At 40.9% G+C, this 18,678-nt stretch overlaps 1 protein-coding gene across 1 annotated transcript in view; it reads left to right on the forward strand.

Annotated features, from left to right (window-relative positions):
- Window positions 1-12,966: 12,966 nt before the first annotated feature.
- The window catches only part of vstm2b (V-set and transmembrane domain containing 2B), a 49,734-nt gene continuing 44,022 nt past the window's right edge, over window positions 12,967-18,678 (forward strand). The window contains exons 1-4 of the mRNA XM_037697646.1: window positions 12,967-13,700; window positions 14,077-14,264; window positions 15,119-15,148; window positions 15,643-16,075. Of these exons, the coding sequence (XP_037553574.1) occupies window positions 13,625-13,700; window positions 14,077-14,264; window positions 15,119-15,148; window positions 15,643-16,075 (727 nt within the window). The 5' untranslated portion in view covers window positions 12,967-13,624. The remainder of the gene's footprint in view (window positions 13,701-14,076; window positions 14,265-15,118; window positions 15,149-15,642; window positions 16,076-18,678) is intronic.

Consider the following 18,678-nt stretch of genomic DNA (forward strand, 5'->3'; position numbering starts at 1 on the left):
TTATTTGGATGGATGAAACCAAAAACCATGGGCTGAACAAGACACTTTGTAAATGACGCAAAACTTTTGCAAATGCACTGCAGTTTAGAAAAAACTTAACATTTTGAATATCAGGAGGTGAACTATAATGTTCCACAAGTTTTTTTGTACCTCGTGGATCAGCGACGCACCAAAACGCTGATCTGATTTTTGCCATCGCTCCAGTTTCTTTTTTCACATCAACGGTTTCACATCACACGGTTCTCATGGCACAGTCCGGTCTCGCTCCTTGTGTTTTCTTTGTGCTTCCTTTAGATTGTAAGTTTTGGCTGTCCTAATAGCATTACATTTTTATTTTAACATGTTTATGCTTACTTGTTTTCTACTAGCCTAAATATCATTTTAGGTTTCTTATGTCCTGTCTACATTCTGGGTCCAAAACCACCTTCAAAACCAGAACACTTGGATTATGTGTTGGAGATGCCTCTTCTACCACCACACCAAATGTCCTGAGAGTTTCATTATGTCCCTCCACTGATTCATAAAATATTTTGCTGACACTCCTACACAGATATTATAACTCGTCTTCCATGGCAGTGGGTGATAACCACTTATGTTTGTTGCAGCCATAAAATCCAAGTTGGGATCCATCATTCTCATTTGAGTGGAGCATGCAGAGGAGGTGACAGCTAAGGGTTAGTTTATGAATACTGTTCTCAGGCTTGATATTGGCAGTGTGCAGCAAAGCTGATGTCATAATGTCTGATATAACCTGAAGTTACCTCCCTAAACCACTAATCCTGCAGGCCTCTGGACAGGTTGCAATCAGCAAGTTTTAAATTAGACCTGGAGGATATTTTGCTCCTCTCTCTCTCTATCTCTCTCTCGCTGTCTCTGATGAATCCTCTTCCCTGAATTTTTTTGTTTTGTTTTTTACATGTACACTCATTTGTTCGGCATACAATTCGTTCCTTCAGATTTGGTTTTTGACAGACATGCTATGCACATAGGGTTTCAAAACTAATTTGTAAAAATGAACACTGTCCTTGGCCTTCCGGTTTTCTCACATTTTTTGAGCCAGGATGTGACAACAGCCAACAAAATGATCTACAGGCAATCAGCTGAACATGAGGCAAGTCAGAGATAATAAAAGGAAATGAGACTAAGGTCAAAATCACCTAAAAAATAAAACTAATCTTGATTATAGAGCAGAACACAAGAAGGTAATACTAAGAGGAAAACATAAAATGCAAAATGTAAAAACTATTGAAGTTTTAACAGATTTTGCTTAAATGCGTTTATGTAAAATAACAAAAACAATCATTTTTATTATGATATACCAAGTGTCTATCTCATGTGTTTGTGCCTCAGCAGTTTGTAGTTGTTATTCTATAGACACCCCCACACACCACACACACACACCCACACACACACACACCAAACCCCCAGGTGAAAACAGAAAATACATTCAGTTCATGCAGCCTTACAGATTGGGTCAAATAAGGGAAGGTTCTTGTATAATTCATGATACATAGTAGGAGGGGGGAAAAATCTGTAATCACATTAAGTCACTTTAGTTTCAGCAAAATGTATTCATTAATGGAACATCGTTAGATGACTGAAATACAATTTAGATGGTCTGGTGAGCACTGCACAAACAAGCACACGCCAGTGTCAATTGGAAACCATTGACAGCACAGATCTGAGGTTCATCAAGGTGACCGCTGCTAATACTTTTTTTTTTTTATGGAGAGCATTGTCATAATAACTCATGCACTAAACCCATCCTGCTATGGAGTAGGTTATATTTGTGTCAGGACATCAAAAAAAAAAAAAAAAAAAAAATGAAAAAAATAAATAAAACCATCCTTACAGACCAATGAGCTCTTTTGGATTAAAAAAGTCATTTAGTTTGGGGATGATGTTTGTTCTTTGTCCTATTTCTCCAAGACCATATAAACCTCCTGGATTTCCCTGAAAATCATCTAAATGAGATATGTGAGCAGAGAGAAATGCTTATCTAAGAGAGACAGTGATGAAAGCACTAACATCTTCAACTGGTTAAGGGTTCAGACAAAGGAGCTGAATGAGTTCAATCGTGCTTTTCTCACTCTAATAAGTGTGAAGCAAGACAGTATTAAGCTGGTTTATCTGTTCTTCTACCCATACCCTTTTTGCTGCTTATCTGGAGCAAAGGTTCATGGGGCAGCAGTATGAACACAGACCACCCTCCACCCAGCTGCCTTTTACAGTTTATCTTAAAAGATAACAAGGCATCCCAAGTCACCTGAAACTATTTTTCTGTTTACCCTCGAATGGGATTCAAATTGGTGTTTCTATGCCAGTTAACTGTGATGTAACTGTTTCAATCTTCATTTAAAAACATTTAAAAATTATAAACTTTGCTATCACTTCTTAAGTTTGATCTGACTCAAAGTAATCAATACAGATCCCAAATAACATTCTGGTTCAAATCACACGTCTGTGTGTGGACATTTGAATCTGTGTCCACATGTGTCTTCACAGGGTCTCTACACACATTGTTTTCTTTTATTTTTTTTACATTTTTTAATCACTGAGCAACAAACAATGTCCTTGAAAAAAAAAAAAAAGTTCCAGAGTGTGTTTGCTGAACTCCTTTACAATATGTCTTTATATGATGTTGTATTGATTCTTAGGAACCCAATTACAGTGTGTTTGATGTGTTCATTGAATTCATATTATTGCAACTCTTTAAAATCTGTATGGTTCACCAAAAGACTTTCACTGATATTTACAAATAATACCTTTTTGAATTCAATTATATTCTTATGTTTATACGTTGCCCGACCCTAGGTGTTAGAACAGATCTGCAGCTGAGGCCATGAAGTCATTCACAGCTTAACGATGGGATGATAATTCTGATATGGCTATTTGTTTATGTGGAAACTGCTTCAGCCATGATGGATTTATTTCTAAAGCCCCTTTTATTGCATGTCAGCTCAGCGTGCTTTACAGTAGGATATATAATTCACCCTAAAGATGAGAAAAACAAACACATTTGTTCAGATTTGCTCTCCCTCTGACAAACACACAACTTCAATGTTTGCCAATCTTGTGCCAAATTCATTCATTGAAATGCTTTTGCACATTGAAAGAGCTGAAAATAAAACCTTGGGTGACTTTCCAAATAAATTAGCACTCTCATAAAACCTCTTGTAGTTTGTGAAGGTTGCAGTGAAGTGGAATAAGAAAAACGCGTGTTGAAGCTGCAGGTGAATATCACGTGAAACTGGTTACTGAGCAGCGGCCGAGTCTAATGAGCACAAAATGCAGTCATGGCAGCTGGCGGACAGCTGATGAAAAAGACGAAGAGGAGGGCGGAGAACAGGGTGGGGAAGCTGTCACCATGACAATTGGTCCTTTTTAGTATGAATTCTGCTTCTGTGTTAAAATCTAAATTGGCTTTCACCCAGCTCTCATTGAGGTTTCTTTTTATTAAACACAGACACAAGGACAAAAGTCTGGTAGGGTTTTCCACACGTTTTCATTAGACCTACATAAACTTGACACGAACTTCAAACTGTCTGCACCCTAAAACTACCGAGCAATCACAAAACACATTTTAATTTCCCCAGAATGAAAATGGCAGGGACAGAATTAAAATCTGAGGCAAACAGATGCTTGGTTCAATAGAAATGCAAATCTATATAATGTGTTTGTCTATTCCTGTCACTTTGACTCCATGGGATTTAAATCAGGTTTTTCAGTAAAGATAAACAAAAAGAAACAACTGTTCCCCTTCCCTGATTTTATTTGGATGATGCTACAAGAGCCCATTCAGACAATCTTGAATAAAAGGTGTTTAATAATCTCCAGATTTTTCATGTAGAGCAATCGTGGGGTCAAACTGTTACTTATGGTGGCCCTGAGATGTAAATGAACAACGTTTGAAAAAAAACAGAATTACTTAAAAAATAAATAAATAAATAAAAACGCAACAAAAACAGAATTATATTTGAAAAAAAAAAAAAAAAACTGAATTGCATTAAGCCAAAACAAAAGTGGCCAGAATCACATTTTGAAAAAAAAACAACAAAAAAAACAGAATTACATTTGAAAAAACGGAATTACATTAAGCCAAAGCAAAAGTGGTTGAAGCGGAAGTGGCCAAATCAGAATGGCTGAAGTGGAAGTGGTTGAAGCGGAAGTGGCCAGAATCACATTTGAAAAAAAACAGAATTACGTTTTAGTGTATTTGTTTTAACTTTATTAACAACATAGAACAGCACAATTTACAATACACACACAGTGGAGGTACAGTTAGCAGGCTAGCCTTTAGCCTGTAGAAATGGAGAGCTATGTTTTGTTCAAGCTTAAAGAAGATATGACATTGGAAAAACTTGGCAGGATCTTCAAAGTAGTCAAGTTTTGTTTTCATACATTTTAGTTTTACTAGTGCGGCATTAGTAATACCTAGACAGCTAAATGTAACTATGTTGTGTGTGCACTTGACAATGTTCTGTTGTTCTGTTTATGATGTTAATAAAGTTTTAAAAATACACGCAAAAAATAAAAAAACACCCGACCACTTCCAGGTTGGCTTAATGTTATTCAGTTTTTTTTCAAATGTAATTCTGTTTTTTCAAATATGATTCTGGCAACTTCCGCTTTGGCCACTTCCGCTTTGGCTTAATGTAATTCTGTTTTTTCAAATGTTGTGTTTTTGTTGTGTTTTTTCAAATTTAATTCCATTTTTTTTCAAATGTTGTTGTGTTTTTGTTGAGTTTTTTTTTTTTTTTTTTTTTTAATGTAATTCAGTTTTTTCAAATGTTGTCCATTTACACCTCAGGGCCACCGTAGTTACTGCCTTAAGCCCTTACAAGTGTTCTCCCGCTTGTCTCATCTGTGTGCACTAACTGTTGTTGACCTTGCCATAGCACATGTAGCTCTACTCATATTGCATTTGAGTCAGCTGCCCCAGAGCTTCTCATGAATGGGCATGAGAAGCAAACAGTGAGCTGTTGTACTGCTTGATCTGTCTGCTTTGTCTGGAGTTGTTTACCATGTGAATAGTCTGCACAGATACAAACATTTTTGCATCATAAAAAGGACCAATTCTGTGTCTCTCAGGCCTCACAGGTGGAAACAGAAATATCCTATTTGCATGGTAAAAGCAGAAAAAATATTTTTAATAAGTTATTATGTTGATTTGCAAGTCATCCTAGAAGTCACAGCCTGTTTGTACGAGGGTTTGTAAATGATTCTAAAAACACAGTGCAGAGCACCCCAATGTGCAAAATGATGCAAAGTTGAATTTTAAACAATACTCGGGAGCAAAGGCTAAGTGTTTAAAGGAATCATCAGCCCAACCTCATGAGTTAACTAAGAATCGCTGAGCAGCACAAGTTGCTGCTCCACACAAATTGTCCCTGCAGCATGAAGGTTGCCAAAAGAACACCTTGAAGGTCCAACCTCTAAGATGAAGTTTTGTAAACTCATGAGAGGTTTAAATTGTGTAGGAAGAAAACACAATGCATGTGATGTGAAAGAGGACTTTAACAGGGTCATACTCTATATCAGCTTTGTTTTTTGTGAGTTTGAACTTCTTCCAGTTACAGAATATTTCAGAAGTCCTGATGCATGCTCAGTAATCCAGGTAGATAAATCTAACATGGTTGAGTCAGGTTCTCAGGGTGGATTCTTCTTTGTTGAAACATTTCGTCTTTTGTACAAAAGACATCTTCAGTCTGAGGAGCTGCAACAAACTCAGTCTTATAAATAGCACAATCTCATAGTGGATCAACCAGAAACATGGGGCGTTATGGGATTCCCAGTTTCTCCTATTGTTGCAAACATGGAGGTAGAAATAAGAGTCTTGGCATCCTTTTCAAGAACACCATCGAGTCATTGGTTCAGGTGTGTTGATGACACCTGGATTAAAATTTAATCCCCGGAAGTCCAACATTTCACTGATCACATCAACTCTGTGGATAAATATATAAAGTTCACACGAGAAGATGTAAAAGTCAGAGTCAGAGTCAGAGATTATTTATTGTTGTTCGCGCCACATGTGGTACCTGTGGTGGAGCGAAATTATGTACACAGGGTCCCAGTTACATCCAACAATAAAATGTAAAAGAACAACAACGATAACATCTAAGATATGAACTAAGAAAAACATCAACTAAATATACACTAAGCACTAATAGCATAAAAACTTTACGTTGTTAAAATGGCAGGTTAGCTTTCTTGGACTGTGAGATCTCAGACTCTGATGGAGGACATTTGGAAACCGAGGTGTACCGAAATCCACCCACACTTAGCTGTACTTGAGGTTTGACTCCCATCACCCTCTGGAGTACAAGTTAGGAGTCATCGGGACTCTGCACCACAGAGTAGACAACGTCCCCACTAACTCAGGGGCCAGAAAGAAGGAGGAATCCAACACAAGACAGGCTCTGGAGCAATGTGGGTATCCTAACTTGGCTTTACTGAAAATGGAGAAGAATCCCAAACAGGACTCAGGTCAGCCATCAGGTGAAAAGAGGAACCCAGACCCAGAGGCCATTCCAAATGTTGCAGGAGTTTCAGATAAACTGAGACATTTAGTTTCTAAACATGACATCCCAGTGGCTTTCAAACCATAAAATACCTTGTGGCAAAGACTGGTCCATCCCAAAGATCCAGTCCCCTGGCACAAAGAGAGTAATATTGTGTATGCTGTTTCGTGGCAGGAGGACAGCTGTGATCAGTTCTACATTGGGGGAAACCAAACAGCCACTGACTAAAAGGATGGGCCAGCACAGAAGAGCCAGTGTTGCCAAGTCTGCTTATTATAAGCGAGTTTGGGCTTGTTTTTTTCTAAAGTCACTTGCAAATCTCATGTGTCGTGGGTTGTGGTTTGTTTGGGTTTGTTTTGAATATGAAGTTGCTTATTTGGGCTTGACTTTCTTTACGAGTGAAAGTTGATTATCGCCCAGCTCCGCACAATAAAGCAAAAGACGAGTGGTAGTAGGTAGTTTGTCCCTTCCATGTCTCCGTATCCTGTTTACCACTCCCGCCCAGGTTGGCGATGTGACAGGTGCACAACCAAACAAACACTCATACTGTGGCTGATCACTAGGGGGCTCCACTCACATGCCGATGTCAGGATGTTTTGTTTTTAAAATATGTAGAAAAGTGGTTCATAAATATATATATATATATATTTTTTTTTTGCCTGCTGTTGTTTATGTGTAATGCCATAAAAATGTATGTTTGTTAAAAACGGCTTCTGTTTTACACAATGTGGTGAGTTGCCAGTTGGGCTTTGTTTTGGGGCTTGTTTTCATAGAGCTGGTTGCTTTTTTCTATTGTGAGATCTGACAACACTGAGAAGATCAACATCATCAGGCCAGGACTCTGCGGTCTACACTCATCTCCAGGCCAGCGGTCACTCTTTTAGGGATAAAGATGTTCACATCCTGGACAGAGAGGAACGATGGTTTGAGAGAGGAGTGAAGGAGGCCATCTTTGTGAAAGGAACTCATCTGTCGTTAAACAGGGGCAAGGGACTCCATGTTCAAATGTCAACCTCTTACAATGCTGTTTAGCTAGTATCAATTCAATTTTGCATGCAATCACTCAGCCCTCTGTGAATAGCAAGTGGCCATCAGGGCATTAACGATCGGTCGTTAGGCTGATGATCCTCCTTTTGCTTGTGAACAACTAATTTTGGCTGTCACCAGCAAATTGGTTGATCCATTATGAGACGGTGCTGCTTATAATGCTGAGATTGCTTGCAGCTCCTCAGACTGAAGAAGTCTTTTAGAGAAAAGATGAAAAGATTCAGCAAAGAAGAATCTCTCCAGAGGACCTGACTCAAACGTGTTAGAAGAGCTCAAAAGGTTTTAAAGTTGTAAAGTTACTTATTACATTTGTTTGTAAAATGCGACCAAACTGACTTTAGATATAGTTTGTCACCTATACAAAAAAATTGTAAAAATTCCATTTATTTTAATTTGCTGTCATTTGTTTTTCCAGTTTCACTGCTGCATAAAAATAAAAAATGAAATACAATAAAAAGCTCACAAAAGGCAACACTGAATTGCTCAAATTTACTCTCTGTCTATTTGTGTTTTCCTCAGTTTTTTTTTTTTGTTGCATATTTTTGATCAAATTAATTTTTCAGCAAAACATCTAAGAATGCTGCTTGTTTTTTTTTTTTTGTTTGTTTTTTATATAATCTGGTGACAATGAAAACAGTTTGTGGAAAAAAAAACCTTGAAGACTGAAGAGGCCAGCTTTTTTCATGGAAGATCTGCAGTGCTCATTCTGAGCCAAGTAAAACCCACATGGCCTGGTTAATGTGTCTCATTAGGAAGCTGGAACTGAAAGATGATTTTCAAGTCCCAAAGATATATCCTGCCAGGACCTGCAGAACAGCAGATAGACTTGTGATAAACTCTGTCCTACCATTTAACCCTACCATGTCTGCACCTGCAGGATAGCCTATGCCACTGCCATCATTCCAGTCTGAAATAAACAAAAACAAGAACAACACATACGGCATATATACGCCTATCGACAAATTATTATACGGCAATAAAACAATCTGTAGCAATCACCCTGACTGTAAAGACTGTAGCAATACCGAGATATAAGGAGTGAATCGAACACACTCCAAGACTCAATAAAATTTTACAGTGTTTATTTACAAATGTGGAAGAGCATCAACTGTGCAAGGGGGGAGCTGGAACCCTGAAGAGTAAGGTGATGGGTTAATATGATATCAGCAGGGGAGATAATGTTCTTGCTTCTCTTCCTTTACGTTAGGGATCGGAGTCGGTCGTGGGGAATGGTGACCCAATGGTTCCACAGCGAGGAAGGAAGATGTCCGATAATGGTTTCAGGCAGGAATCAGGCAAGTGGTAGGAAGGCAAAGAGGCCGCCGAAGAGGCGCAGGAGGATTTAAGATCCACAGAGGAAATCCTGGAAACAGGAGGGCAACGGAGATGATGCTGAAAGCACGAAGGAACACAAGGTAAGTTAATATTTAGTTTTATCAGAAGTAAAGGGCCAGAAACACAGCTACCATTGGCAGGTAATGCTCCAGCGATGACTGGATGTCCTCTGCAGCCTTTTATGTTCCTGTTCATCAAGACGATGATCCTCAGGTGCGGCTGATTGGAGCTCAGATGTGGCTGCAGGGAACTGACAGAGCAGAACTCCCACACGGACAAGCAAAGACCATGTGCGAAAAAAATACCTTGGTATTGAATTGGTGATGAAAAGTGTATGCGACACTCCATCTGGCAATGATAGATATGTGTATGAAGTTTTGTTAATATTATCTTGAGCAGATCAGAGGTAATGGGCGGAACAAGATCAATTTTATAGACGAACAGATGGAGACTATATAATAATACGTCCCACTTTGACAGGTGTTTAAAGACACATTGATCTGGAGACAGGAATGGACGTTGGTTCCAATGTAAGCTTTGAAAACATTTAGTATCATTGCTGATGTTTGCTTCAGCTTTGTGATCCAGGTTAGCATCCATCATGGTTTGAGGACTGATGGAGTCCAACTTTAACTCAGATTGGAAAGACTGAAGCTCTTTCAACTCATACCTTTGCTCTGTCTGATCTTAATCGTATGCTTCTTCATTTGAGATGTACTCCTCGGGGTTAAAGTCAGACAAAACAACATGAAAATGTCTTAGAATTGATGTTGCAATCTAATGAAATTTGTGCTTCTGCCATAATGGTATTTAACACAAAGACCCTCATTGCCTTTTGTGACCTCACTAACCTGAACACACATCATGGTCAGGAGCCTTTTTAGACACAATATTGACTTGAATGAACTGGTTCAACTTATTTGAATTGCATTAGATACAGTATGTTCTCCTTTAATAAATAAATAAATATCGATCATAGTGTCAGGTTTAGCACTTCCATGAATCTAAAATGGAGGCATAGGGTGTGTAAAATGAATGAATAAAACAAAACAAAGAGACAGCTTTTGTTTTTTTATACTGAGATATGTCTTAAGAAGCTCATGTGACAGAGAGGGTGTACATATTGCAACAAATATCAGCTGAAAATATTTGTGTGAAAATGTGCATTGTATCTCTGCCACTTTCACAGTGTCTGGAATTTGTTCCCACAACCATCTCTCCTCAAAACCTAATTCTAAATTTACAATATTGCTGTTGCGTTCTTGTCAGTGCTCCAATTTAATTTATTATATTTGTCCTAGATTTAATTTATGGTGATCAAAGGAAGCGACGGGTAAAACTGTCTCGTTCTCATTGTTTAATAGTCTTGCTACACGTCCTCTACCTTCACCTTTTAACTCGTCAGGGATGTCGGGTCTTATTCATGCCTTTAGTTGAGCTTTGGGAAGCTCAATTAAATGCATGCAAACAACTCTCTTATTGGCATTAAAAAAAAAAACTCTCTCGTTGCCATGGTTACTCATTCCAACAGATGTTAAAAAGTATAAGTACCAGCAGAGCTCAATGAAAGCGGCTCAGCTTATCAAACAGTGTGGAAAACATAGAAATCTGTAAAAAAAAAAAAAAAAAAACAGTTTTAACAAAACAAAGGTGAGCAGCAGATCTGAAGAACTACTGCAGCCGTGTTTCTGTTCTACAACAGTGAAAGGTTTCTTCCGGCTGGCTTTAAGGTGGAGACCCGGAGAAGGAAACGACTACTGCCCCATGCTAGAACAAGAGTTCAACTAAAGCTAAATGTATAATCTGTGTGCGTGTTTTTAAAATATGTTTTATTTAATTTATTTTTTTGTTCATGAAAAGAGCTGGTAGATGTGGGGGAGGAGAGTTGTCTGGGGTGGACTGTAAACATTACAGACTACCTTGTCTTTAATCAACAACAGGAGATATTTTGCTAACAGACAGACACGGTTGACTCCAGTCGTCAATGCCAAGTTTGCATTGTAGCGCTGCTAGGAGTGTTTCTGGATGATTCTTAGCTAAAAGCTCAAAGATTTTTAGCTTGATGTATGTTTGACTGAGTTTTAGCCATGTTTGTTTCTGCTAATGAGAGTTTTTTTCAGTGGCAGCCTTCTTCACTTGTGATTCCTAAAACTAATGAGTTGTGGACATCTGACATCAACATCTAATGAGAGGTTTTCTGTTTTTAATTCTGTGGTTAAAGAAATATTTTTGCAAATATATAGAGTTGATTCTGGTATTTATTAGCACATTTTTAGAGGACAAGTTGGACATGACTTTCAGCCACTAATGCACCAAAGCTCAATAAAGATCAATAAATATAAATAGTTGACTTAAAAATTAATTGGACATTCTTCAAGTGTTTACTTTATGTAAAGTTTTGTTAAAATCTATACAGTGGTTCATGAGATAGTTTGCTAATACAACAGATACATGAACACTCAACTAAACACAAACACATAGACACAAGCAAAAACATGATCACTCCTTTACTTTAAATGGTGTGCTGCACTCCTGGCCTTTATACACAACCTGAGACTTTAATTAATAAATTAATGAATAAAAATACTTTACTTTAAATGGCTTAAGGAGGGGGAGTGGTGGAGCAGAGGTTAGAGAAAGTGGCCCTGTGATCAGAAGGTCATTGATTCAACTCCCTGGACAGATAACGTTAAAATGCGAGTGGGAATGGTGAAACACCCACACCTGCCTCCGCCATCATTTGCCCCACTCTGGGCCCCTGAGCAAGGCCCTTAACCCCCACCATCTGCTCCCCCGGGCACCCTAGATAGCAGCCCTCTGCTCCACAGAGAGGACTGTGGTAGCTCGGTGGTCTGTGGTTGTGTCAGGAACGGCGTGAAAACAATTGCCAAAACTTCGTGCGAGATAGTTCACTGTGGTGACCCCAGAGGAAGGAAGCAGCCAAAAGAAAATAAATAACCTAAGGAGGCAGCTCAACTATCATGAAGACTGTATAAGGATCTCTGTATTAAAGTTAACTTCCAGTGACTATTTAAAAAAAAAAAAATATATATATATATATATACATATATATATATATATATATATATATATATATATATATATATATATATGCATAATTTATTTTCATTTTAAGACATCCTTTGCAGTCCAGTTGTAGGATGTGAAGCTGTTTTTCTGTCAGTAACGCTTAAACAGAAGCAGTAAATACACTGCATATTGCTGGAATTAATGAATACTTGCTTCTTTGGGGTAAACAAGGATTTTCCTCTCACTTAAACTTACTGGTGCACTCTTAGTCATACAGAACCACAAATGTATTTATGTATTTATTTATTGGGGATGGTGTCTAATTCCCTAGAATGCATTTTTGAAGCTATAAATTATTAAACTTGTGTTTTATTTTATTTTATTTTTTTACTCACTGTTTACAAGCACAGATTGTTGCAGGAGAACAACAGCATCAGAAAACCATACTAATGAAACCCTTCAGGTATTTGCACAGTTGTGTGACACATCAAGAAACACCCGAACTAATGAGCAGAGAGACAATCCAGATGTTTTCCTTCTGTGTTTTAAGGGTGGAAAGACTCATTGTGCTCACTGAAAATACAACTTGTGAGTACTGTACTTATCACATCCAAATAAAAATGACAAAGATCCAGAGAGAGATGCAGTCAGGAGCCTTACCACACCTATTAATGTTTCATCTTTTAATGTCGTGAAGAAGAGCTATGAAGATAACCTAAACCAAAAAGGGAAATAACAACACATGCAATACCACCAAACTGAGGCTGATGGACACAGAACGTGCATGTCTGATAAGGCCATAAGTGTGTTGTTGTTTTAACATTTTAACAGATTGAAATGATCTGTGGGGTCCAAATATTCCAGATTATCCACCACATCCGTAAGTAGAGCCGGAAGGATTGTGTTTTATTGTTCTTTAGAGGTCAGCGAGCTGAGAAGACAGTGGAGTGCGCAGTGGAGACACGCAGGGAGGCGCGGGGGTGGGTGGTGCTGGGGGATGGGGGTGGGGGGGGGGGCTGCCTGGCGCATCCTGGAGATGCGCTCGCGACGTTCAGGAGCTGCGCGCTGGAGGACTTCAGGTCCGTGACAGCAGCAGCATCAGCAGCATCAGCAGCAGAGACACGGAGATTATCAGCAGGGAGAAGTTATCTTCCCGGTCTCCCCCTCCGACTGCTGCAGTTCCCTTCACGCACACACATGCAAAGACGCGCTGATACGCACGCGCACGCGCTCACGACCAGTTTGTGTGATGGGTGTTGATGTTGGAGCGGAGCCCGGGAGAGCTTTCCTTCGCTGGGGAAGCTGCGTAATGATGGAGAGCAGGTCCCTTCCGCTCACCGCCAACTTCGCTTTTCAGTTTCAGACGAGGCTCAGCGGGGAATAAATAAAAAAAGAAGAAGAAGAAGAGGAAGAAGGAGAGAAGAGCCACGGCTTCACTCACTGGGAGAATACATTCACCTCCTGGTAGGACTGTAGGAGTTCTCTGTGCGTCTCCACGCTGACATGATGTGGGCTCGCGCTCCGGACCGTCGAGGATTATCTACATGTTGCTGCTGCGCATGATGGGTTTTTTTTTTCCTTCCTTTCTGCTCACTTCTGGAGTTATTTGAGCTATCTGGTTAAAAAAGCAAAAACAAGACTAAACATGACCTTTTCATGTCTACGCTGAGTGTGACGACCCTTACTGTGACATGGGAAAAGCAGGACTTTATTATAGCCTCCTCTATTACTTCATTTTCAATTCGCCCTTCGTGAGCTGTGCAAATGGTAAGTGAACTGATGCAGACTGTGGCGCGGTGCAAACAGCCTGCATCACCCACGAGAAGGATTAAACATCCCCTGCTAATTGTTGAATCTGAGCATGCACATTGTCCTCCAACCAAAGACTGTCCCTTAAAGTCTAAAGGAAAAGGCTGAAGAAAGATCAAGCTGTGCCTTTTATGTTACAATGCATGAAATTAGCAGGGTGATTCTTTAGATTAGGTAATGCTAAATGTGATATTGCAGTGGGTACGTGTGAAGATGATGTTTAAATGAAGAATTTCTAGTTTTGTGCAAGGCAGAAAGCTTAACTTCCACATTTCCAACTAATGTATCTTTCCTTGTGTGTTGCTGTGCTCCTCTTCATGCAACTCTACCAAAGCTTCGTTCACCGAAGTCCCTAAAGATGTGAGCGTGGGGGAAGGAGAGGACGTGGAGATGCCTTGCGCCTTCAAGGCTCTGAGCTCAGCGCCCATGTCTTTGGAAATACAGTGGTGGTACCTAAAGGAGGACAACCCAAAGGACCTGCCGCACGAGCTGCAGATTGGTGCTCCAACGAACAGAGACAAGGTACCTGCAGCCACCAGCACCCAAAGACAGCTCTGGGGGAAACCTGTTCCCTGCTCGTGTCCTACATCTGCATCCTTTTTAAGCAGTTTGTTGCCTAGCAGCGGAAAATATCCATCTGTGTCTTTTGCGCTTCTTTACAAATCAGACAACACCCTGCAGATACTCAACCGGCCTGTATTCATATAGGCTCCCGGTGCGACCTTCAGTTTGTTTAATTTATATTTTATAGAAGTAATGACAACGCATTTTCAAAGATTAACTTGTGTGAGCTATAGGCCCTAATCCAAAAGCTCAGTATATCAGCTCGTCATAACCTCCTCGTAATGCGCATCTGACCTCGGCTGCATCTGCTGACACTCAAGACAAGGAGTGAGTGAGCACGTTGATCCCTCAGGATGGGGGCGATGTCACTCGTACTGTGAGAAAGGCACTTGTTGGCTATCAAAAGCCATTACATTCTTCTCAGGTCCACCGCTTGAAGCTGCCATGATGGAATACCGTGGCAGGATGCAGAGGGAAATGTTTTTTCCCTTCAGCATGACAAACCAGCTGGAGGGGTTTTCAGCTGCCTCACGAGTCGGGGGACAATCACATCTGTGACATTTCCTCAGCGGTTTTAAGCACACGAAGGGGGGGGGTGGGGTGGGATGGGTTGGATGAGCGCAGAGGAGAAGGCAAGGAGGGGCATGGGGAGGTTATCAATGGCGTCTTTGACACATGTACAGAACTGGCTCTTCTCGTGCCATTTTACTCTCTCGAACAGGAAGAAGACATCTTTTATACAAATCGATGCTTTTTTGGTTTAACCAAAATATAAATGTTTATGTTTAATTTCTCCTACTTTTGTCTTTCAGGATGGTTTCAGAGAAGCTACGAAAATAAGTGTAAGTGTCATAACACATAAATATATACTTCCTGGGGAGGGAATCGTCCTTTAAGGACGTTTTTCAAAGAAAGAATAGAACTGTGGCACCCAGTTTCTCCTTTTATGCAGATTTGTTATGTCTTTTTATTCAGTGCCTTCCTCTTTCTTTACACATGATTTATCTCTTAATGTTTTCAAACCTCTAAGACGTGTCAGTGCTAACATGCTGTGGCAGCTTAGGGTTGATAATGTCACATTTCAGTCAAGGTAAAGTGCCCCCTTATTAGGGATAATTGAGGCTTTATAAGAATTAATATGTCGGTCTGCTGAGCAGCTAACACATGGCCATGATTTGGTTCGGTTTTTGATGCCTGCGCTTCCACCCCCAGCCATAAACCACAAGGATAGCTACCCTCATTAAGCTGATGATTAATGCACAATAAAACCAGCTGTTATTAAAATGTTTGCCAGATTTTTATGTAGTTTCCGTCTCTCCCTCTGCCTCAATTTCAGACTGTCCGAGTCCAGGGCAATGCCATCTCCCACCGCCTCAGCCTGTCCAAGGTGAAAAAGGAGGACGAGGGGGTGTACGAGTGCCGCGTGTCTGACCTGTGGGCCGAAGAGACTCAGGATTTTACTGTTCACGCCATGCTGCGAGTCACAGCAGGCGGCGGCATGGTGGCTGAGGAGGCCGTGTCACACATCCAGAACCGCTGGCCACTGAGGAATACCAATTCCGCCCTGGGAGGGGGTTTAGCAGGGAGTGCCACCTCCAAGCCCAGTCAGGGGCTTACAGGAGGAGCCAGACCGGGGCAGGGGAAGCTCAGGGTGCCTCAGCAGGCCCAGCCCGATCTCCTCCCTTCTATGTCATCCACCACCTCAGCGGCCAAGTCATCAGCCTCACCTTTGCCAGGGACTGCAGCCATCCTCGGGCAGCACGGCGCCGGTAAGTGCTGGGAGTGAAGCAGAGCCACAGTGACCCCTGGTGGCTGTTAAAAGACACCCACATGAGATTTGCACAAACGCAGACAAAACAGCTCGGCAGACACTGTGGCTGCTTTGAAGCTCCACGTCTCACTGTTCATCTGTCGAAGTAAATCAAACTTAAACAAACATGTAGTTGTTTTCTCCTGACAGCCTTTTAGCTTTTTGCTGTTGTGGATGCAGAGGTGCGTGTCTTCTTACTGGTTGCCATCATAATCTTATAGGTTTACCTACAAACTGGTGTGCCAAGTGTTTTTGTGCTCATTCAAAAATCCAATTACTTCATAATAACATTATGTGAGTGCAGTCTCTCACCTCTGAAACTAAATTTACTTACATCATTGTGTGTTGTTCACTTTTTCTTTCTCCCTTTTCGGCACTGATTTTGTTTTGAATTACTGCATTTGGGACACAGTTTAAAAATCAAAAGCACAACTATTTCTTAATCTATACATTCTCAAATGTTCATGCGTCCCCTTTGCTCGTCACGCTGTTTAAATCTCTCTAAAACACAGAACTCTGACTTGGACTTGTGCGTAGATGTTTTACACTTACTCGTTTCCACGTCTGCCAGCAGCTGAGCAGATGGTGTGAGCAGGAGTGGAAGGTTGGAGAGTTGTAATCTACCTCCTCATTGCTTTTCCCTTGTCCCAGTTCTGTTCGATGGAGCGTGCTTGTGCATAATTAAAACTCAACGCAGTCTTATGGAAGCTTGTCGAGCATGCTGCTAATGCAGAGAACAGCCAGTCTGTATGAAATATAACCAACTGAGACATGCAGATACCATATGTGGACATTATGGGACCATGTTTGGTTGATGCGAGTATTTATCCTTCCATCTTGTTCGGATTATGCTGCTGAATGGCCAGGACCCATTAGAGAAGTTGAAGGTATTAGAGTTAAAGTCATGCCGTGGTTCTCTCTGTGTCGAGTCCTTCCAGAAAGTTATTTATTTGATTTTCCTCACAGCTTTGATCAGAAGCTTCTCGCTGGGAATGGGAGGCAGGTGTTTGGGCAGTGTTGCAGCGGTATCTCTGAATCTGCAGCCTTTTCATCATTAAATAAATGCTCTTCTTTTCATTTTCAATTCATTTTAAGTCTAAATCTCTCAGAACAGCAATCTATAAAATAGCAACTACATCAAACATATTTATGAGGACTTAGAAGGACATTCAAGATGTATTTGGACACTTTTGCCACAATGCGCACAATCCACCACAAAATCATGACCACTGGCAGGAGAACTAAAATAAAACTATATTTTATTATAACGGGACCAGTGGGTGACATGTATTAGGCACTTAATAAAAATCTTTTCACTATATTATCGGGTTGGCATCAGATAAAACAACCCAAAGCCTCAGAATTTCTACATATTTGAGCCAAATTGTGATGAACGACTGCATAGCTTGCTCATTGCATCTTTACAAGTGGATTTATGGAGAATGGTAACAATTAGCAGAGGTCAAGGCTTGTAAACATGAGTTCTAAGATTAAAAAAAAAAAAAACTGGTGAATCGAAGGGTCATGGGCTGACAAAACTCTTCAGAGTTTATATTTAGACAAAGGTTGGCCAGTTCTGACATCTGATTATCAAAAGTAGCTCATTCAGGTTTGCTTATAAAAGTATCAGGAAAAACATTGCATCGCAGTTTGTTGGACGAGGTTAGCACCCTGACCAGTGCAGAATGGTCAGGGTGACCATGTTTATTCCCATCCACAACTGAATGTCACGAATCACGTCTGTCAGTTAGGTTTTTGTGTCACTCTGTTCACTTGTTTTGGTTCTGGGGATCTACTCTTTTGTTTTTCTTTTTCTTTCTCTGCATGTGGGTTGAGGTTTGTCTTCACTCCTAGTTTAACGTTGTCTTCACTGCAGCCAGCAGCGCTGATTGCGCTCAACTGGCTGCACCTGTCCTCCTCTCCCTTTATAAGCTCACAGCTGACTCTTTTTCGGTGCCCGGTAGTTGAACACTTTTAGTTAGTAAATACCTCGCGCTCATGACCACGCTCTGTCCCTGTCCTGTCCTCTCAAGTCCTTGTATTCCTGTTTTACTCGTTTCTGTCCTCCCGTCGTTTCCTGTTCCCTTCCTCTCGGCTCGACCTCCCGGCTTCTGGACCCACGGACCTCCTGACTTCGTCTCTCGTCTGCTCCTTGGATTATCTCGGCATCTGATCATCGGTTCTGACCCACGCCTGCTCGACCACGTCTCTCGGATCATCCCCACCAGCTCTACTCTCCACCACTCACTTGTTTTGGATCACGCTCGGTGCTGGAGACACCAACTTATCCTGCAGACCTCGCTGCAAGCTTCAGCTGCTGCCGACTGTCGTCTCTCACCAGACCCAGCTCCTCCAGCAGTCATCCGGGTCAGCTGGACCCGCTTCAGCGCTTCAGAACCCCCATCATCACTGAGACGGTTAGTGGTTGTTTTTTCATCTGACTTTGTCTTCACTCTCGTCACCTGCACAACCACTAACCGTTCTCCATCTTTAGACTGTTCGTGTGGATCGGTGATTGGAACCTGGAACCGGTCCACAGTCTGCGAAAGCTTGCCGAGGTCC

The sequence above is a fragment of the Nematolebias whitei genome, chromosome 2, assembly GCF_014905685.2.
Source record: "Nematolebias whitei isolate Nwh7 chromosome 2, NemWhi1, whole genome shotgun sequence".
Taxonomy (NCBI): domain Eukaryota; kingdom Metazoa; phylum Chordata; class Actinopteri; order Cyprinodontiformes; family Rivulidae; genus Nematolebias; species Nematolebias whitei.